Source organism: Otolemur garnettii, unplaced genomic scaffold, assembly GCF_000181295.1.
Source record: "Otolemur garnettii isolate 467f Iridium unplaced genomic scaffold, OtoGar3 scaffold00058, whole genome shotgun sequence".
Classification (NCBI taxonomy): domain Eukaryota; kingdom Metazoa; phylum Chordata; class Mammalia; order Primates; family Galagidae; genus Otolemur; species Otolemur garnettii.
In genome coordinates, this window is record NW_003852453.1 from 9,982,814 (window position 1) to 10,002,382 (window position 19,569).

Sequence of the window (19,569 nt, forward strand, 5' to 3'; positions counted from 1 at the left end):
AAAAAAAAAAAAAAAAAAGAAAAAGTATCATGAGACCCTGGGCAAAGCCCATTGCTGGGCCCCTGTTTCCTTGTTGAGGTTTGGGCCATTTTCACATCATTCCCCTAAGTCCTACGTTTCAGGGAGAACCCTGTTATGGCTCCCTAAGGAGGGTACACTTTGGACAGAGTGGCTTTGTGTTGGGGATTATGCATTTACCCCAACAAGAGCTGGTCTTTCCTGGGCACAGAGCTAGACACTGGGGAGCCAGTGGGGGACAAGATCTCTCTCTTTACAGTGGGATCTCAGAGCATGGAGATAATGGCAGGTGAGAATTAAATCCCCATCCCCGTTGTCTCTCATTCCCTAATTCCAAACTGTTACCTGTGCTTTGACTCAATTAACTGGGTGACGGAGGAGGTGGGTGGGATAGGGAATGCTGTAGGCTGCATGAACAGCAAGTATGAAGGCCCTGCAGCTGGAAGCTCAGAGTATTAGAAAGATTCAAAGGAGGCCATAGGCTGTGGCACAGAGGCAGGAGGAACATGGTGCCACATGAAGCCAGTGAGTTCTGCAGGGGCACATGTTCATGGGACCCCAGCCTTTCTGAGGCTATGGCTTTATCTTAAAGGCAAGGCCAAACCATCAGTGTTTAAGTAGGAGGTGATGTGAGCAGGCAGACTGGGCATCTGCTGAGGATTTCATGTGCACAGTGCTTTCCAGGGAAATAAACTGTCTGAGAGCCCATGGCCCTATGACCTCTGACTCTTTGTGTCTATAGGTCTGGTGAGGATCAGAGGGGTGGGGGCCCATAGAGGTCATTGAAACCTAGTTCTTTGCATCTTCTCTTGGGGGTTCAAGACATTTGACCAGAGTGCAGTGTTCCCCGCTTTGTCTGGGATATGGGGCCCAGATTGTACCACAGAGCTTAGGAAACTGACATGGGTGTGTGCCAGAGGGCAGAGCAGCAGCTGTCAACTGGCCTGCCAGCAGACCCTGAGGATTTTTATTTGTGTTAAAATCAGGTACCCAGGCCTGGGCCATTGGCAATTGCTGTCTTGTCAGGCCTGGATAAAGGGGGAACTCCCAGGCCAGTGCCCTGTGCATCCTTTGCTAGTGTGGTGTGTCCCTAAACTCCCACCCTGTCCCTACATTGTCTCCAGTCAGTCCCTGATCAGGCTGCTTGGAAGGGTGAAAGCCCCAACTTCCAAGTCCTTCTCACCTCAAAGTCTATGTTTCTGCCAGCTCAGTGCCCTTTCCCAGAAGCCATCTGATCACACCCGAGCATGAAAATAGGAACTTTCTCTCTCTTGCTCTCTTTCTCGCTCTTTCCTCAACCTCCCTAGTGCTAGCCTAGTGCAGGCACCCAGGAAATAGTTACATTACAGAGTACTGTCTCCAGGGACAGCAGTCCTGAGGCCCAGGGAGGTAGGGCCCAGCCAGAACTTCCCTGTAAGGAGTGAGAGCCTGGGTAGACAGACTGGGGCCTCCAGGCAGGTCTGGGCAGAGGGCAGTACATGTGGGGTGTCTTCAGAGAAGGATACAGGGCTCAAGGCTCAGGAACAGAATTCCCAGGGAGAAGATGAGTTGCCCTTCTTTCAGGAGGGGCAGAAGCTCTTGAACAGACAAGTGTCTGAGGCCAGAGCTGTGGAGCCCTCAGGTGTCTGTCCCCATGGTGTCTAGAAGACAGAAGGCTCCATGGTTGTCATGAAGACTAGAGAGAGACCCACCTCCCTTGGATCTGGATGGTAGGGTCCCCAATGCCCTGGCTCATGTTTGGGTCCCCAGGGAACCCTCACCCTTCCTGGGGTGCTGCCTGTGCCTGTGACACCATAAGATAGGATGTCGTTTGTGACAGCACTTTTGGTAGCCCCTTTGAACCAGGCTGCCTAGCAAGCCAATTTTCCTGGGCCCGGTTTCCCCCCTGTGGCCTGAAGCCCACAGCAGAGAGACACCCAGGCAGGGTGGAATTTGGAGCTGGGACACAGCATGGCTCTTAGGACAGCCGCAACACCCTTTTCTCAGCAGCGTCACCCAAGCCAGTCTTCCAGTTGCCCCGGGCATTGGCGCATTGGGGTTTTCCCCAGCCTGTGTGTGGAGACCTGTCTTTTCTCCTCCTTTTCCCCAGGAGGAGCTTACTCAGGGGACTGGCTTAGAAGCCTGGGCCACCTCTTGGTTTCAGCCCTGGTCCCTTTAGAACACTGACGAGGCCCTCTGGGGTTCATGGCTGCTGCCCTGCTGCTATCTGCAGGTCTGGACAGGGGCATTTAGAGGCACCCAGGCAGCACCTCTGCTCTGTCTGGTCAGCCCTCACTCCTGCCCAGTCTGTTCAGTGTGCTGCCTCCTGTGCCCCCCTGCCTCGGGTCCCCTGGCTGCCTCTCTCATGGCACCTAGTCCTGATCCTTCCTAATGACCACAGTGTGCTCACCCACTCCTGAGCCACTCTTGGCTGTGTTCTCAGGGAATCCGCAGTATCAGATGTGAGGTAGGTGTTCTTATCCCCATTTACCAGCCAAGGAACCCGACCCTCAGAGAGGGTGAGTAACTTATCTAAGGCCACACAGCAGACAGCAGAGCCCAGCCCAGCACCTGATTGGTAATTCTGAGTCTGAGCTGAAGCCTGTGCAAGCTCACGTGTGGACAGCTCTCCTAGGGCTGACTTCAGTTGTTCTTAAAGTGTGTCCCAAGTGTTTGTGTGTAAGAGCAGGAGCTGCTTAGGCAGTCTTTGGGTCAATATTTTCTATTTTAATCATTGTTTTGTATTATTGCAAAAGTATCATGAATGTATCAAACTTATAATTTATGAATATTATTGTTTAAAATAAAGCTGACTAAAAATAGCAAGTCAATTTTTAAAAATCGCATATAGTTGATCAGTATTATCAAGTGATGTTCAGAAAAAGGAAAAGACTTGTGATGGCTATGGGTAGGACAGAAATGACCGGAGTTGAGAAAGGGTCACTTCTGTCTCAGGTCCATACCCTTCTCTGCCTGCTGGTCATATAGCTCCTAGGGGAAGGGGCACCGTGGGGAGCAGAAGGAGGTGGAGCTGGGCTTCAGGTTCCAGAGCTAGTGGTCAAACAAGGCCACCCCTCCGTGTGATCCCATCAGGACCCCCTGACTGCCTCTCCCTCTCCTTCCCTGTGCAGAGGAGATCGTCGCGCACGCCAGCAATGTGTCCTCGCTGGTGCTGGGCAAAGCGTCCGGGCGGCTGCTGGCCACAGGCGGGGATGACTGCCGTGTCAACCTATGGTCCATCAACAAGCCCAACTGCATCATGGTGAGCCTCAGAGGCCATGGGCTCAGGGGCAGAGCATGGCTGGGTGCTGGGGAGCAGGCGGGCTTGCAGATTCTGTTGAGCCCAGTGTACCCCATCCTCTGGGGGCCCAGCTCAGGGGTAAAGGATGGGGGGATGTAACACACCACCAGTGCTTCCCCCAGCTGTCTGCTCAAGAAGGCCCAGGACAACCCAGGGTGGCTGGGACTGTGGCCAGCCCTTAAGAGTGAGAGAGACACCTGCCTATGGAACAGAAATCCAGGCAGTCTGCGTGAGGAGGATAAAATAAGCCCCCAGGCCTGTGACTGAGCTAAAAGGCTTGTAGTCTTCCCCTGCCCACCTGCCCATCTGCCCGCCTGGCAGCTGCATGTGCAAGTTTATTTTGATTTATTCCCAACCTCATTCCACAACAAGAATTTGAGGAGACCTAGTTGGAGCTGGTTAGGGAGCTCCTCTGTTACACAACTGTATTCAGCGCTAGAAACTGTTTTCCAAATAGGAAAGCATAAAGGAGAAAAATTAATGATGTATATTTCTCTTATCCAAAGGCCACTACAATTGGTATTTTTGTCTGTGTCCTTCTAGATGCTGAAAAAGATGCCTATATACACGTTCATGACATACACATGTGTACAGGCAAATACACATACAAAGGCACATGCGTAAATATATAAGAATATATGTCCACGTGTGGCATATGCCTGGAGCCACAGCTACTCAAGGGGCTGAGATGGGAGGATCACTTGGACTCAGGAGTTAGAGGCTGTAGTGAGCTATGACCGGTCACTACCCTCTACCGTGGGCAACAGAGTGAGACCCTGTTAAAAAAAAAAAATACATATATATATAGAGAGAGAGAGAGAGCGCGCAATTGAAAATTGCAAAAATATGTATTTTAAAAAAACCAGACTACACAAAGTGTTTTGTTTTTTATATATATATAGAAGTGTATATATACACACACTTAAAACACTGTTTGCATGTGTGTGGGTATATGTTTATAAAACAGAACACTCTCTTGCTCCTGTGTAGCCTGGTTTTCTAAAATAACAATGTTGTAAGGGTTTTCCTGTGTCAACAAATAGTCTTTTACGACATAATTTTTAATAGCTTCCTGGTATTCCATCATGGGAATGAGCTGTAATTAACTTGGCCATGCCCTGTTGTCAGCATGGAGTGGATTCCAGCTCTTTGGCTCTGCTAAACCACACAGTGGTGAACATCCTCATCTCCCTAAATCTTTGAGCAGATCTGTGATGGCTGCATTAAATCCAAGGGCGTGTACTTTTTAAAAAGCTTTCAAAACATATTGCCAAATTGTCCTCTAGAAACCAATGTACATTTTCAGCAGCAGCACAGGAACCTGACCTTTCTTCTGACATCCATGCCAACAACTAAACTATCTTTATTTATTTATTTTTTTGAAGTATCATTCTTTTGACTTGACAAAATAAAGATAAAGAAAAAAATGGTGAGAGGTGATACTCATTAGTCCAAAATCACTTCGGTCTTTTTGCGAGATTCAGGGGAGACCTAAGATTTAACAAAATCATAGCCAGGGTACTAGGGTTCAGTAAGAATGAACAGAGATGGTTGGTTGGTTTTTGTTTTTGAGACAGGGTCTTGCTGTTACCTGGGCTAGGGTTCAGTGGCATCATCATAGCTAACAGCAACCTCAAACTCCCAGGCTCAAATGATCCTCCTGCCTCAGCCTCCCTGTAGCTGGGACTATAGGCATGAACCACCATGCCTGGCTTTGTTTTGGTTTCCTTTGTTTTGGGGGTTCAAATGTGTTTTCTTCCACCTGAAATGCTGAAGGAGTAGAAAGAATCAACAATGACTGGCCAAAAATAGGACAGGCCATGATCCCATGCTTTCACCCCAAGAGAAGCACAGTTATCAGTCTGAGCTTGGCCTTCAGACTTGTCTTTGGACACCAGGCGCAGCTGTCAGCCCCAGCCTGCCAGCTTCCCTCTTACCTTCCAGAACGTACACTTTTACTTATTTTTGTTTATATTCTCATATAGTTCAGCATCCAAAAGATTCAGGGGAAAACAGTGAAAAGTCTCCCTCCCCCACACTGACCCCTACCACCTTCCCTGGAGGCAGCTCTTAATTCCTTCTGTTATTTTATAAATGTGTATCTGCTCTCCCCTCTCCCTTTTACACAGATGCTACCATACTACATTCACTGTCACCCATTGTTTTGTACCTAAAAGTATCACGGAGATAGGTCTGAATCGTACTGGAGGGTTGTTGGCTCATTCGTTTCTGTGGCTGATAGTATCCCCCTGCGTGGGCGAGTGTGGATTAACTAACAGCTTAGCTAACCAGTTTCCTATGGGCATTTATATTGTTCCCAATTTCTTGTTGGTTCACTTCCATGAATAACCTTGACACTGTGTTGGTTTATATGTGTGTGAGTGTAGAGGGCAAGTTCCCAGAGGCAGAATTGCTGCTTTGGACAGAAGGGGCATTTCTCACATGGGTGGTTTTGCCCAGCTGTCCTCCATGGATTTTGTGCCCATTTGTTCTCCTACCACGGATATTTGGGAGTTAGACAAGCTGCTTGGAACTCTCTGACCCCCGTGGGGTCTGTTGTCTTAGCAAACACTGACAGAGTTGCCACTGTACCTTGGGGTGGCCAGCGCTGGGCGGGGAGTAACAGACACCTTGGACTTGAGGTGCCAGCCTCCTCTCCAGAAAGCTGGAGAAGCCAGCACCTCCCCCAAAAGAGTGGCTGCGCCCAGGACCTGGGCTTAACCCTACCCAGTTCTACCTGCTCTGAGTTAGATCCTCTGGTAGAGTCACTCCTGTCCCCTGTGGGTTCCACAGACCCCTGCCTGGGAGCACAGCACCGTGTGTGCCTGCAGTGAACTAGGCCTCCATTTTCTGCCATGGCTGCCCTCGCTGAGGGCCTGGGGTCAGCCTGGGTGGAAGCCTGGGTGTGGGCTGTTGGGATGTAGGGCTACAGGGACTGCATCTCCTTATCTTGGCCAGTTGCTCTCCTCCAAGGGGCCCAGGTCCATTTCTGCAGTGACACCCACATCAGAGCACAGTGGGAAGTGGGGGGAGGTGGTTGGAGAATGGGGAGTGAGGCTGTGAGGCTCAGAAGTGGCCTATAGGAGAGCCTTATGTGGCCTCTGTGGAGCGCAGCCTCCCTGCAGTAGCCACTTATCAATGAAGCCTTTCCTGGGGACCCAGAATTCAAGGCATCAAATGGGGGTGGAAGTGGGGGGTTCTGTCCACGCAGTGCATTGAAGCTGTTGCCCTCTCTCCACAGAGCCTGACGGGTCACACGTCCCCAGTGGAGAGTGTCCGCCTCAACACCCCTGAGGAGCTTATTGTGGCCGGCTCCCAGTCGGGCTCCATCCGCGTCTGGGACCTGGAAGCTGCCAAAAGTAGGCCTTGGCGCTTGCCTCCCGCCCACATCCCTGTGGTAGTCTTCCCTTTCTGTGTCTGTGCTGCTTCCTCCGAGAAGCCTGCCCTGCCAGGTTGGCTGCTTTGCTCCTGGAGCACCGACTGCAAAGTGTGGTGCCGGGTCCCCCCTGACAGCCTGGCGGCAAAGCACACTGCTGCCTCCCAACTGGGTGGCACCCAGAGGGCACCCAGAAAATGCCTAAATGAACACCATGTTGGTGGGTGGGTGCATGCATGTGTGTATAGATTCAGAACTGCATGGATGTCAGGTGCACCCAGGGGACCCACAGGACATGTGAACAAGGGAGGTGGCTATGTGGGAAGCACTGTGAAAAATTGGGGAGTATTGTGAAGAACTGGGGTGTGTAGGCCCCAACTCAGCCCAGCTCAGTGGTGTTGCCAGGACATGGGCCTGGGGTAGCCAGATCTTCTGTTGCTTGCGTTTTATTTTAATTTAGTTTTCACCTTTATAGAAGTTAGAGCTTAAAATATTAAACCTTTGTAGTTCTACAGTTAGTCACAATGGAAAGAGGAACCCTTCGTCCCATTTCTTCTCATTCTCTGAAATCCTCAGAACTCGGGCCCTCAGTTCTGGGCCAGCTGGAGTCTTGTCTGCTGCCGGTCAGCCTCAGCAGGTGTCATAATCAGCCTGTCACTTCCGTGATTACCTCCACTTTGGCTAAGTGACATGATATACTGCCATTTCTTTTCTTTTTTAAAAAGAGATAACACATGAGTTATTGCCTTCCTACTATGGAAGATGAGAATTTAGCTCTGTCATAGCTACTGCCCCAACCCCGTCACTCACAGCATTTCCCCTCCCAGTATCACCATGGAAATGGAAAGTGTTTACACTATAAGGACCCTAGGAATGTCATTCACAGCTGTTTCTTTTTTTTAATATTTGGTTTCCCTTTCTTTCATCTGTATATTTTCCATGTCCTTGTCACTAATTCATCCCCAAATTCTCTGCTAGAAGAATAAATCTATCCCAAAATCCAGATGTCTCTTCTCAGAGCCTCTGTCTGCCAGGTCCTGGGCCTTGGAACACTGGAGCCTACAGCTCAGCTGTCATCCTGAGCCTCTTTGTCTCCTCTCTGGGAAGTGTCTTTCCATCTGCTCTTCCAGGTCTCATATCATCAGCTTTCTTGGTTTTCTCCCTTTTTTTGTTGGAGCACATGCTTTCATAGCTTACTGAGAAAAGGTATGTGGCAGACATGGTTTTAGAGACCTTCCATGGCAGAAAATGATTTTATTCTACCTTCATGCTTTTTTTAAAATCAAGTTTGCATCTAGAATTCTATGTTGGAAATAATTTTCCCTTGGACCTTTGAGGGTGCAGCTCTATTGGCTTTCTGGTTCCAGGGTTGCTGTTGGGAGGGCCAGTGCTGTTCTGATCCTAGGCCCCTCATGGGGGACCAGCTTCTCACCCTCCCCCCCACAACCTGCCTCTCTCTCTGTAAACTGGAGGCTCTCTGTCCCAGTGTTCTGATGTTTCACAGTGATGAGCTTTGGTGTGGGACTGTTTTCACCCCCATGCTAGCTACTCACTGGGTTCTTTCTGCTAGAAACTCATGCCCTCAGTTCTGGGCCAGTTGGAAAGTCTTGTCTGCTGCCTCTCAGCCTCAGCAGATGTTCCAGCTCTATAGATTTTTTTAAGAGATTCTGGAAATCTGGAAATTCATGTGGAATCCACCCATTTTTAAGTGTTGACAGCAAATTCAACATTTTTTTACAGAACACCGTGCAGACCAGCACTGTGAGGTCCAAATAAAATCTGTTTGCCTGGGTACAGTGGCCACACCTGTAAGCACTCTGGGATGCCAAGGAGGGTGGATTGCCTGAGCTCAGGAGTTTGACACCAGCTTGAGCAAGAGAGAGACCCCATCTCTACTAAAAATAGAAAAACTAGCCAGGCATTGTAGTGGGCGCCTGTAGTCATAGGTATTTGGATGGCTGGAGGCAAGAGGATCGCTCAAGCCCAAGAGTTTGAGGTTGCCTTGAGCTTTGACAGCACAGCATTCTACCCAGGGTGACAGAGTGAGACTGTCTCAAAACAAAAAAAGATCTGTTTGCTTACTGCTTTTTGGCAGCGTCTGGTTAGGACTTTGCAGCATGCCAGGCAAGAGCCACCAACCCAAAGCCCAGGAGAGGAGACAGCAGTATGGATTTTTCCCAGGCTGTTTTTTCCAGAAGAGAACCTCCCCTTGCCTGACTGAGACTTAAAGATTCTTCTGGGCCTCTCCTCTGGCACATGTTCTGCATCTACTGCTGGACAGTGGCCATCGGCCACATATGCCTAGTGGTGGGGTTCACTCTGCTCAGGAACAGTGGACTTTGAATGTAGCTGCTTCTCAAGAAAACTGAAGCCCCTGGGCCTCTTGAGTGATGCTGGTCTGTCTAAGAACAAAAGAGGCTGGATGCAATGGCTCACACCTATAATCCCAGCACTTTGAGAGGCCAGGACAAAGGGTCACTTGAGGCCAGGAGTTCAAGACCAACCTGGGCAACACAGTGAGATCCCATTTTCACGCACACACAAAAAAAGATTTAGGCAGGTATAGTGGCATGTGCCTATAGTCCCAGCTACTTGGGAAGCTGAAACAGAAGGATTGCTTGAGTCTTGAGGCTACCGTGAACTGTGATCTTGCCACTGTACTCTAGCATTGGCAATGAAGAGAGGAAAGAAGGAGAAAGAGAAAAAGAAAAAACAAAAGAGTCCCAGGACCTCTTTGACAATAAATAGGGCTTCGTGACTAGTGTCTTACTTAGCATGTGGTCCTCTCACCTGGCCACACCAGGCCCCTGGGCATGCTCTGCTTGGGCAATGCTGGGTTCTACTGGGCGAAGGAGGAGTGAGCCTAGGACAGCTGGGCACTAACTGAGAAGGCAGGAAGGCTTGGGCAGAAGAGGGTCAGCTCTCTGGACCTGAATCCAAGTGGATGGCCACTGGCCATTCACTATTTACTGAAGAACAAGGGATGAAAGAGAGAAGCCAAGGGCACCATGACTCCTGCCCAGGTATTCTTGGCCATGGCTGTTTTGGTCACAAGGGATATGTGAGGAATTTCTTGATGTGGCAGAGAAATGAAAACTAAAGACCTCTGGATTCGTGTAGCAAGGGGCTTGTTACAAATACCTGAGTTGGACGCCACCCCAGAGACCCTGACTCAGTACTGGGGTTTTCAGTAACCCTTTAGGTGACTCTGATACAGAATCAACAGGTTGACAGGGCCCTTTTACTTGACAGATGGGCAAACAGCCTGGGGAGGGCACTAAGTTTAGCAGAACCTAGAACTCAAATCCTTGTGTCAGAGCTCCCATCCCAGTGCTCTGTGCTCGGCCATTGGCTACCTCACACTTGGTGGTTCTCAGATAGAAAATAAACTTGCCCTCAGCAGGTGGAACTGAGACCTCAGGCCCACCTCCACCTTCACTTGCCAAAGTGTGGGTGACACTGACAGAGGCAAATCAAGGCCCCAGGTACAGAAGAGGTGCAAAGAAAGCCGCTCCTCATGTTGGTGGCCTTGGGAGGCTGCCCACCAGTGGGGGGTTCCGGCAGAGGCTGAGTGGCTGCTTGGCTGGGAGGGTCTCGAGGTTCCCAGGTGTGGTAGGCAGACCCCAGAGACCCCTCCACTTTGCAGTTCCCAGATGCCATGACTGCATCTGGGCATCAGGAGGCCTTCCTAGGGCCCTCCTGGGACAGAGCAAAGGCAGGAGTCACACTGGAAGAATGTGGTCCTGCTGCTTTCCACAGAGCAGCCGGAGGGCAAGCGTGGCCAGCCCAGCAGATGCCACAGGCTCCCACAGGAAGGGGCCTGTGCCTAAGAAACTGGCCCACGCAGGGGTGGGGGCCACAGGGCGGGGCAGGACTTTGAAGCCTTACTGTGGGATGCAAAGTCAGTGGGGCTGGGGCAGGTGTAGATGGAGCAGGAGCCAGCATGCGGCTGCGTCCTCTGGGCCTTGGACGGACTGGGTCTCTTTGGTCAGCAAGGCACTGCCAAGGGCCCCACAGCACCTGACAGCCACATGGGGCAAGAAGGGACAGCCTCGAGGGGGATGCAAAGGTCACTTAGTCCCAGCTCCAGCACCTGGCAGGGCCCGCTGCAGAGGGGCACGTAGCAGAATGATGGGTGCAGTGGGCCAGGAGTGGACTTTGTCCTGAAGGTGGATAACAGCAGTAGCAGATCACTTTTATCCTGCCCTACCCTATGCCTGGCCCTGGCCAAGGAGCTTTAGCATAGGTCAGTCTCCTTGACCCCAGTAAAGCACCTGCTAGAGCAGTAGTTCTCAACCTGTGGGCTGTGACCCACAGGAACTATATTAAAGGGCCGTGGCATTAGAGAACCACTGTGCTAGAGGAATCTGCCTAAGAGGTAGCTCCTAGGCTAGATTCTGGCTCAGACCCTACAGTTCAGCCTCCAGCAGGCTATTTTACCCTCTGAGCTTTGAGTCCTTGCCCACCTTCTGGCATGCTGGGGGCAGGGCAGGTGAGCTAATGCCTAGAAATCACTCAGTCCATTGAACCCCAGAAGTGCTTAGAAGACTGTGGGGACAAGTGAGGTGCCCAGGTGGCCACTGCACTGGGTAGTGGGTTGTCACTGGAGGCAGAAGAGAAAGAATGAGGACACGTGTTCTGGCCTGAGGAGGAGAAAGAAAGAAGGCCCAGCTTGGGAGACAGGAGAGGATGAGGGCAGGCCTTTTGCAGAAAGACATAGAAGGGAAACAGTCATAACTGGCATTTATTGGGTACGTACCATGTGCTGGGTCCACACTAAGCACTTTGTGTTCATTTGCTCTCTCAGGAGTCCCAGAGAGGGCAAGTGATTACCCCAGATCACACAGCAAGTGAGGAGCAGAGCCAGTACTGATCCCAGTTACTGCCTGGCTCCAGAACCCACATCCTGACACTGAGGGGTGATAGAGCCCTGATGATACAGTAGAGTTCGTTTAATTTCCCCAGTGCTTAGATCTCAACTTTCCTATCCCTAAAGTGTTACATTTGGAGTCTTGAACACCTCCTCCAACAGAGAGCTCACTACCTCTCCAGACACCCAGATGTAAGGACAGCTGGACTCCCACATCCCTTGGCCCCAGGACTCATGGGCTGATCTGTTTCATTCAAACAGTGAAATTATAAATCTTTCAAAAAGCAAGACACATGGGACACATGGGACAGAGGAGACCTTAAGACAGTAACACAAAGTTTGCCTGCAGGCTGGGCCGGGGCTGCGCAAGCTTACAGGATGGGAACTGGCTCCTGGGGCAGCAGGATCCGTCCTAGGAGTTCTCCCTGTATTCTCAGTTCTCACAGCTTACCTTCAAGATCCCTTGGACAGACAGGGGACTGACCCCAGAGGACTGTGGGAGCACCAGGGCTACCCCAGACGTGCCCTCCTCTTGCCCTCCTTGGGGACTTTGCCTATCACTTCCATCTACGTGACAGTGTCCCTCATCCTTCGCCCGCTGACATCTGGATTACTCTTTTCAACTAGCTTTCTCTTCTAGCTGGAAACTCTCCTGACCTCTCTCCTTATCCTATCTTGGGTAGGGCAGGGTGCCCTGCAGACTGTAAGTTCTGCATCCCAGGGGCCTGAACCGAGTGCAGTGGTGACCTGGTTCCGTAGCCTCTGGGGATTTGCTCATGAACACATGGGGACAAGCCCACAGACACAGTCTGGGGTGTGTGCAATGTGTTTTCTGGAAACTTGAATAATGACAGAAAGAGCTGTCATCTCTCAAGAGAAAAACAGGAAAGTAAGTTGTGAGAGTGGTGGAACTCTGGTTGATTTTACCCCTATTTTAAAACTCTGTGTTCTTTTTTCCTGCACAGTCAATGTTAAAGCACACATGTGGCTGGCCCCTCATCCGCTACCTGCCTTAGTTGCCTCTCACGCCATTGTCTCCCCTTTTGTTGTTATTAGTTCTTCGCACACTCATGGGCCATAAAGCCAACATCTGTAGCCTGGACTTCCACCCATATGGCGAGTTTGTAGCCTCTGGTTCCCAAGACACAAACATCAAGGTAAGGCACCACCTTGGGCCTACAGCAGGACTGGCCCAGCCCTCGTGTGCTGGGTGCTAACTGAGGCCTGGCTGCCTGACGGGGTGGGCTTCCTCCCCTGGGGGCGTCTTCCCTTTCCCCAGCTGCACCCATACCCTCCCAGGGAAGGCGGACATGCAGGCACTGGCCAGACATTTCTGCTCAGAATGCTCGGCTTTAGTGGGTTGTTTCCACCCCTCTGTCATTGTCGGGTGTACTGAGCACCCCTCTCTGCTAATGGTTGCACATGGCCCTCTGGCCATGAGAATTCTCTGGCTCCAGAATTTGGCCATACCCTCTCCTGAATCTACCCTTCTGTCTCTCACTCCCCCACAGCTCTGGGACATCAGAAGGAAAGGCTGTGTCTTCCGATACAGAGTAAGGACAGCACCCTCTCTCAGTCACCCCATAGGTACCTTGTATACTCAGAGCAGGGCATGGTGCCCAGACCCTGGCAGGGGGTGGAGGGGATTGCTGTCTGACATGGGTGAGAACATGAAACATGGATCCTGAAAGAGCAAGAGTGCCATGGGTGGTCCACCTGGACCCTTTGGCTTTCCATGAATCTCCAGAGCCGTATTTATCAGGTGTCATTAGGTGAAGGGGTTCCTGTTTATGTGAATTTTGGAAGGATTTTGTTAAACAAAGAGTTAACAAATTTTGGAGAATTAAGTTAGGATTAAGAGTTAACAAGGATTTTGTTAAACAAATCTCTATTGGAGATTTTTAGAGCCTTTTTCCTTTTTTTCTGAGACAAGAGTCTCAAGCTGTCATCCTGGGTAGAGTGCTGTGGCATCACAGCTCACAGCGACCTCAAACTCTTGGGTTTAAGCAATTCTTTTGCCTCAGCCTCCCAAGTAGCAGGGACTATAGGCACCTGCCACAATGTCTGTCTATTTTTGGTTATAGTTGCCATTGTTGTTTGGCAGGCTGGGCTGGAGTCAAACCTGCCAGCTCTGGTGTATGTGGCTGGCGCCCTAGCCACTGAGCTACAGGTGCCAAGCCGATTTTCAGCGCCTTTAATAGCAAAAGGAGGCATTTAACACTCCAAAAAGGGGCATAAAATACAGTTTCCCAAATGACATGACCACACAGCCTTGATGTCCTGGAGTGTCCTTCAGGCCTGGGAATCCATGGCCACACACAGAGCAATGTCCTTCAAAGTGACTTCTCTTGAATGTGGCCATCTGTCCCCTCTGTGCCTATTCACCAAGAAGGCACTGTATGTTGGGGGCAGGGATGGAGTGAGGAGCCAGGGTGAGGCCTGTCAGGCCCAGGCCCCTAGGTGAGCGCAGTGCTTTGTCCTCCCTCCTCAGGGCCACAGCCAGGCCGTGCGGTGTCTCCGGTTCAGCCCTGATGGGAAGTGGTTGGCGTCCGCTGCAGACGACCACACAGTGAAGGTGGGGCCACCTGACCTAGTCCCAAGGGCTGGGGGTGGGGGTCTACTGACCATACCTAGGCTGGGTCCTTGCCTCCCTCCTGATCGGGCTCACATGTCTCTAGCCTGTCCAGAGTGGATAGTGGTTTGTGAATAGAGCTTAGGCTAGATTAGAGGGAGAGCAGGCAGCCAAGGTACCCAGCCTGGCCCTGACCTCCACCCTCTGCCCTCAGCTCTGGGATCTAACTGCTGGCAAGATGATGTCTGAGTTCCCTGGTCACACAGGGCCTGTCAATGTGGTGGAGTTTCATCCCAACGAGTACCTCCTGGCTTCTGGTAGTTCTGACAGGTGAGGAGGAGGAGCAGGGCTCTGGCCCATGAATGCCATCCCTCCCCATCTCTGTCCTATGTGCATGTCTCCCCTGGTCTGTCTCTGCCCTGATCCTCTGTGGACCAAACTGGCTGTCAGCCAAGCCAGTACTGGCCCCTGGTATTATCTTTTCCCCAGCTCTGGTTCCCTGGCCCCAATGTCCTGGGTCTGGGCCTTCATAGACAGGGACCTAGGGTAGCTGGTAGTGATCCACAGTGCTGGGAGGCTGGTGGCTGTTGGAGGCCAGCCTATCCAAGTCACCCTAGAGCTGATTTCATCCTGCCACCTGCTAAATCAGGGCCAGCCCTTGCCCTAGACATTGTTCCTCATGGCCTTGGTCTTGGGGTTTCTGGAAAGAGGTTGACTTCCCAAACCACGGGCCTGTGTGGAAGCCAAGTTAGGGGACTGGCTTCATGATACAATGTGGCTACCTTTGTAGGACTATCCGTTTCTGGGATCTGGAGAAATTCCAGGTGGTGAGCTGCATTGAAGGGGAGCCAGGGCCTGTCAGGTATGTAGGCGGCTGAGCTGGTAAGCCTAGCCCTTCTGGGCAGCAGGATGTGGGTGTGGTTGGGCTTCCAGTCTCTGCTTCTCTCCCTCCCTGTCTCCGGCTCTCTGGGCAGAGGCTGGGCTGGGTGCCACCAGACCCATGGCCATCTCTCACCTGGCCCAGGAGCGTCCTCTTCAACCCCGACGGCTGTTGCCTGTACAGTGGCTGCCAGGACTCACTACGTGTCTATGGCTGGGAGCCCGAGCGCTGCTTCGATGTGGTTCTCGTCAACTGGGGCAAGGTGGCCGACCTGGCCATCTGCAATGACCAGCTGGTGAGAGCACCACGGCACCCATCAGTCACCTGCCTGCATCCATCCCATGTCCCCCGACTCCCACTCCAGCTGGGATTTGGTTCCTCTGGCCCCAAGCACAGCCCCAGCTCTGCCACTTCCTACAGATAGGCGTGGCCTTCTCCCAGAGCAACGTCTCCTCTTACGTGGTGGATCTGACGAGGGTCACCAGGACAGGCACAGTGTCCCAAGACCCTGAGCAGGACAACCATCTCCTGGCACAGCTACCACCGAACCCCACTGCCCCCCTCCGACGTATCTATGAGCGGCCCAGCACAACCTGCAGCAAGCCTCAGAGGTGGGGCACAGGGGGCCCTTAGAGGATAGGGGTATGTAGGAGCAGGCCCATCACAGGGGGTCCCGGCCTGGGGCCTCACGGGGGCCCTGCTTCCTTTCGGCCTGGCCCTGCACCCCAGGGTAAAGCACAACTCAGAGAGCGAGCGCCGCAGCCCCAGCAGTGAGGACGACCGGGATGAGCGGGAGTCGCGGGCAGAGATCCAGAATGCCGAGGACTACAATGAGATCTTCCAGCCCAAGAACAGCATCAGTGAGGCTGGCTGTCCCCCTCCCCTCAGCCCAGTGTCCCCATCTGTGAAATGGAAGTGGAGGCTCCTTCCTGGGGATGTCGCTTCATGTCCCTTTAGCCTCATCCCTAACCCACACTGGGGCCCAGGCCCTCTGTCCTCACGCTCCTGTGGGAATGAGGGAGGAACCTGGGTGCTCCTCAGCAGAGCCCTGGTTGCTGCTAAGTGCTCCAGCCCTGCCCTGAGCACCGGGGGATGGCCTGTGGGGCAAGCGAGCTGGGAGGGGCAGGGCCAAGGGTTCATGGGACCTGGAACAGGGTCAGGGGTCTGCAGCTATGTGCATGGGCACCCCCCCCAATTCCCCACATTCAAATGGAGCCCTGGGTCCCCGTCAGCCCACCCAAAGGCCTCACACACAGGAGACCCCTTTACCTCTGCAGGTCGTACGCCACCTCGGAGAAGTGACCCCTTCCCAGCACCCCCAGAGGACGGTGAGTGGGGTCAGAACTTGGCCTCCCAGGCTTTCAGTCCCCACCTGACAAGACCCTCCCTTCCCCTGACCCACCCCCAAGGCCTCCCTCTCATGGCACCTTCTCCAGCCTCCGGTCTAAAAGGACCTACTATGTGCTGGGCCCCATGCAAGGCCCTGGTGACTGAGCATAAGCAAGGCAGGCAGGTCGTGCCCTCAGGAGCCCACATCTGATGTGTGGAGAGCAGACAGCCACACAGATGATCTGCCAGGGTGGGGGGATGTGTGCTGCAGGGGACTATAGGGGACAGAGGAGGCCCTAGGAGCCTGCTGTAGATGGAGGCAGGGCAATGAGGAGGCTTCATGTCAGCTAAGGCCTCTCCAGGCAAGGAGAGGGGAAGGAGGGCCCCAGGTGAGAAGGGAGCTGCTAGGAGGGATGGGAACCTGGGGATGGAACTGGAGGGAGGCCAGGCCCACAAGACTCTAGCAGGGGGGTTAGGATTTAAGGAGGGAGCAAACTTCTGCTTTATGACTAGAGAAGGGAAAAGGCTGGAGCACCCTCGTCCCAGGTCCAGCCCTGCCCCATTCTGGCCAGTCACTGGCCTGACCAGTGACCTTTTTGTTTTGCCTCCAGACATAGCCACAGCCAAGGAGGCTACAAAGCTCAGCCCAGCCATGGATGTGCAGTTCCCAATGCCAAATGTATGTCTGGTGGAGTGGGCATGGTGTGGGGCTCTCAGAGGGGATGGAGTTAGGGGACCCCCATGTTGGGAGGCAGAGCAGGCTAACTGCTGGGCTTTGGACCTCTTCAGCTTGATGCCCCACCTGGGTCCCCGGTTGTCACTTCCACACCTACACCCAAGGCCGAGCCAGCCATCATTCCTGCGACCCGGAACGAGCCCATTGGGCTAAAGGCCTCTGACTTCCTGCCTGTAAGTGGGGGCCCAGCCCAGTGGGTGGCGTGTAGGCCCGTGGGTGAGGGCAGAACTTTGCTGTCTGCTCCCGTGCCAGCATCTGGGCACCTGTCCCACACAGGCTGTGAAGGTCTCCCAGCAGGCAGAGCTGGTGGATGAGGATGCCATGTCACAGATCCGCAAAGGCCATGACACCATGTGTGTGGTGCTCACTAGCCGCCACAAGAACCTGGACACCGTGAGGGCCGTGTGGACCACAGGCGACATCAAGGCAAGTGTTCACCCCACATTCTCATCACACCACAACTTCTTTCCCATCATTATGATCACAAGCTACTTTTATTGAGCACCTCCTTGCAGGCCAGCCTTGTGCTCATCTTATTAGGTGCAGTCTTGTTAATACCCTCGACTAATGCTATCAGCCCCGCACACCCACACCCACCCGGGCCACACTGCCCCCACCCCCTGAGAGAGCTCTGTTTGCACAGACATCAGTGGACTCTGCTGTGGCCATCAATGACCTGTCGGTGGTGGTGGACCTCCTGAACATCGTCAACCAGAAAGCGTAAGTGGCCACAGCAGGAGAGTGGGTGGAGAGGGGAGGAGGAGGGTGGAGCTGACGGTGCCCTGTCTGGCCTCCCCCAGCTCGCTGTGGAAGCTGGACCTGTGCACCACAGTGCTGCCACAGATTGAGAAGCTGCTGCAGAGCAAGTATGAGAGGTACGTGTGGGCGGTGGCGCCTGCTGCTGCAGAGGCAGGGGAGAGGCAAGAAGCCTTCTCCGGGGCCCACAGGGCCTGTGACGGGGCTGTGAAGTACTGCTTCCCCCTCCCTGGTCCAGAGGGGTCAAGGCGGGAACGAGCCTGTGTGCATGCCTATAGCTGCCTCTGCTTGTCTTTCTGTCCGCCTCTTGCCCATCTGTTTGTCTGTGGCTCTTGGTCAGTCTGTGACTTTGTCCATCTCCATCCGTCTGCCCCTGAAGCTATGTCCAGACAGGCTGCACCTCCCTGAAGCTGATCCTGCAGCGGTTTCTGCCCCTGATCACTGACATCCTGGCAGCGCCACCCTCTGTGGGTGTGGATATCAGTCGAGAGGAGAGGTGAGGAACAGGGGTCAGGTGGCATGTGTGTGTCTGGGGTAGGAGTGCCATGACAGGCAAGGGGACATAGGCCTGGGCCTCACTTGTTGATAGCCGTGTGGAACAGCTCATAGAGGGGGACACTTGTGTCTGGGGCAGCAGGCGTAGCTGGAGCTGGCTTCCTTCATGGCCTGGCTGTGCTCCCAATCCCTGACATGGTGGGTCCTGTGCTCTGGGCCACCACCTTTGCCTGAGAGGGGGTGCTGGGTGGTTAGGACAGCAGGGCCCAGAGGTGGGTGGGAGTCCTGGTGGCAGCTGACCCCCTCAGGCACTGTCTCTCTGCCATAGATTGCACAAGTGCCGGCTCTGCTACAAGCAGCTCAAAAGCATCAGTGGCTTCGTCAAGAGCAAGTCCGGCCTGAGCGGCCGCCACGGCAGTGCCTTCCGTGAGCTGCACCTGCTCATGGCCAGTCTGGACTGAGGAACTCAGCAGGTGGGCATCTGGCAGCCCACAGGGCCTGGTCTCAGCCCCAACTCCTGTTCCCTGTGCGCCACCGGCCCTGAGCCTCTGCCTGGGCCTGCTGCCGCCCCTGGTGGCAGCGCTGGCCCACTGGCCACCTCCACAGCCCTGGAACTCTGAGACAACGTTCTCTCCAGCAATGGCTGCCCAGCTTTACCCAACTGTTGCTTCTCTTGGGGCAGCGAACTGAGCCCTGGGGCTGCTGCTGTAATTTATAAGGCAAATTTTATTAAATTTGTAACTAGTCCCTGGTTTCCTTTTGGGGAACATTATCTCTGGCCATGAGACTCTCCCAGGCCCAGGAGTGCCTGCCCTGGGCTCTTCTGAGATGAGACACTGTCCCTGAGGCCCTGTGGGCTATGTGCCCAGCAGGGGGCAGCAGAGTGCAAGAGCTGCCAGGATGGGCCAGTCCAGCCCAACTGGGCAGGACAGAGAGACAGAAACCATCCTCAATGACTGGGAGAAACAGGTGAGGGGTGGCCCCCACCAGCCCATCCCCCACCTCATCTCAGTTATCCTCCAGACTCCTCCAAGGCGGGCAGACACCCAGACCCAACAGCTGTAACCACAGGATGCAGACCCCAGCCATGCATGCTGGCCCAGAGCTCGATACCCTCCCAGTCCCCCAGTGCTACCAAGGGTAGGGCTGAAAGGATAGCTGGCACCTCCTCTGAACAGTTTTCTTTGCTCTCCTTGCCAGGGCCCTTAGTGTGGGGCCAGAGTGGGTCCCCTGCCCTCGCTGGGGGGTCTAGCCCCA

General features: G+C 53.4%; 1 protein-coding gene across 1 annotated transcript in view; it reads left to right on the top strand.

The window, feature by feature from the left end:
- The window catches only part of KATNB1 (katanin regulatory subunit B1), a 22,436-nt gene extending 3,375 nt beyond the window's left edge, over window positions 1-19,061 (top strand). The window contains exons 3-20 of the mRNA XM_003792581.3: window positions 3,129-3,259; window positions 6,540-6,657; window positions 12,601-12,701; window positions 13,056-13,097; window positions 14,036-14,119; window positions 14,331-14,446; window positions 14,907-14,978; window positions 15,141-15,291; window positions 15,417-15,607; window positions 15,726-15,856; window positions 16,274-16,324; window positions 16,937-17,004; window positions 17,115-17,234; window positions 17,338-17,487; window positions 17,705-17,781; window positions 17,862-17,936; window positions 18,197-18,313; window positions 18,641-19,061. Coding sequence (XP_003792629.1) covers window positions 3,129-3,259; window positions 6,540-6,657; window positions 12,601-12,701; window positions 13,056-13,097; window positions 14,036-14,119; window positions 14,331-14,446; window positions 14,907-14,978; window positions 15,141-15,291; window positions 15,417-15,607; window positions 15,726-15,856; window positions 16,274-16,324; window positions 16,937-17,004; window positions 17,115-17,234; window positions 17,338-17,487; window positions 17,705-17,781; window positions 17,862-17,936; window positions 18,197-18,313; window positions 18,641-18,773 — 1,928 coding nt within the window. The 3' untranslated portion in view covers window positions 18,774-19,061. The remainder of the gene's footprint in view (window positions 1-3,128; window positions 3,260-6,539; window positions 6,658-12,600; window positions 12,702-13,055; window positions 13,098-14,035; window positions 14,120-14,330; window positions 14,447-14,906; window positions 14,979-15,140; window positions 15,292-15,416; window positions 15,608-15,725; window positions 15,857-16,273; window positions 16,325-16,936; window positions 17,005-17,114; window positions 17,235-17,337; window positions 17,488-17,704; window positions 17,782-17,861; window positions 17,937-18,196; window positions 18,314-18,640) is intronic.
- The last annotated feature ends 508 nt before the right edge of the window (window positions 19,062-19,569 follow it).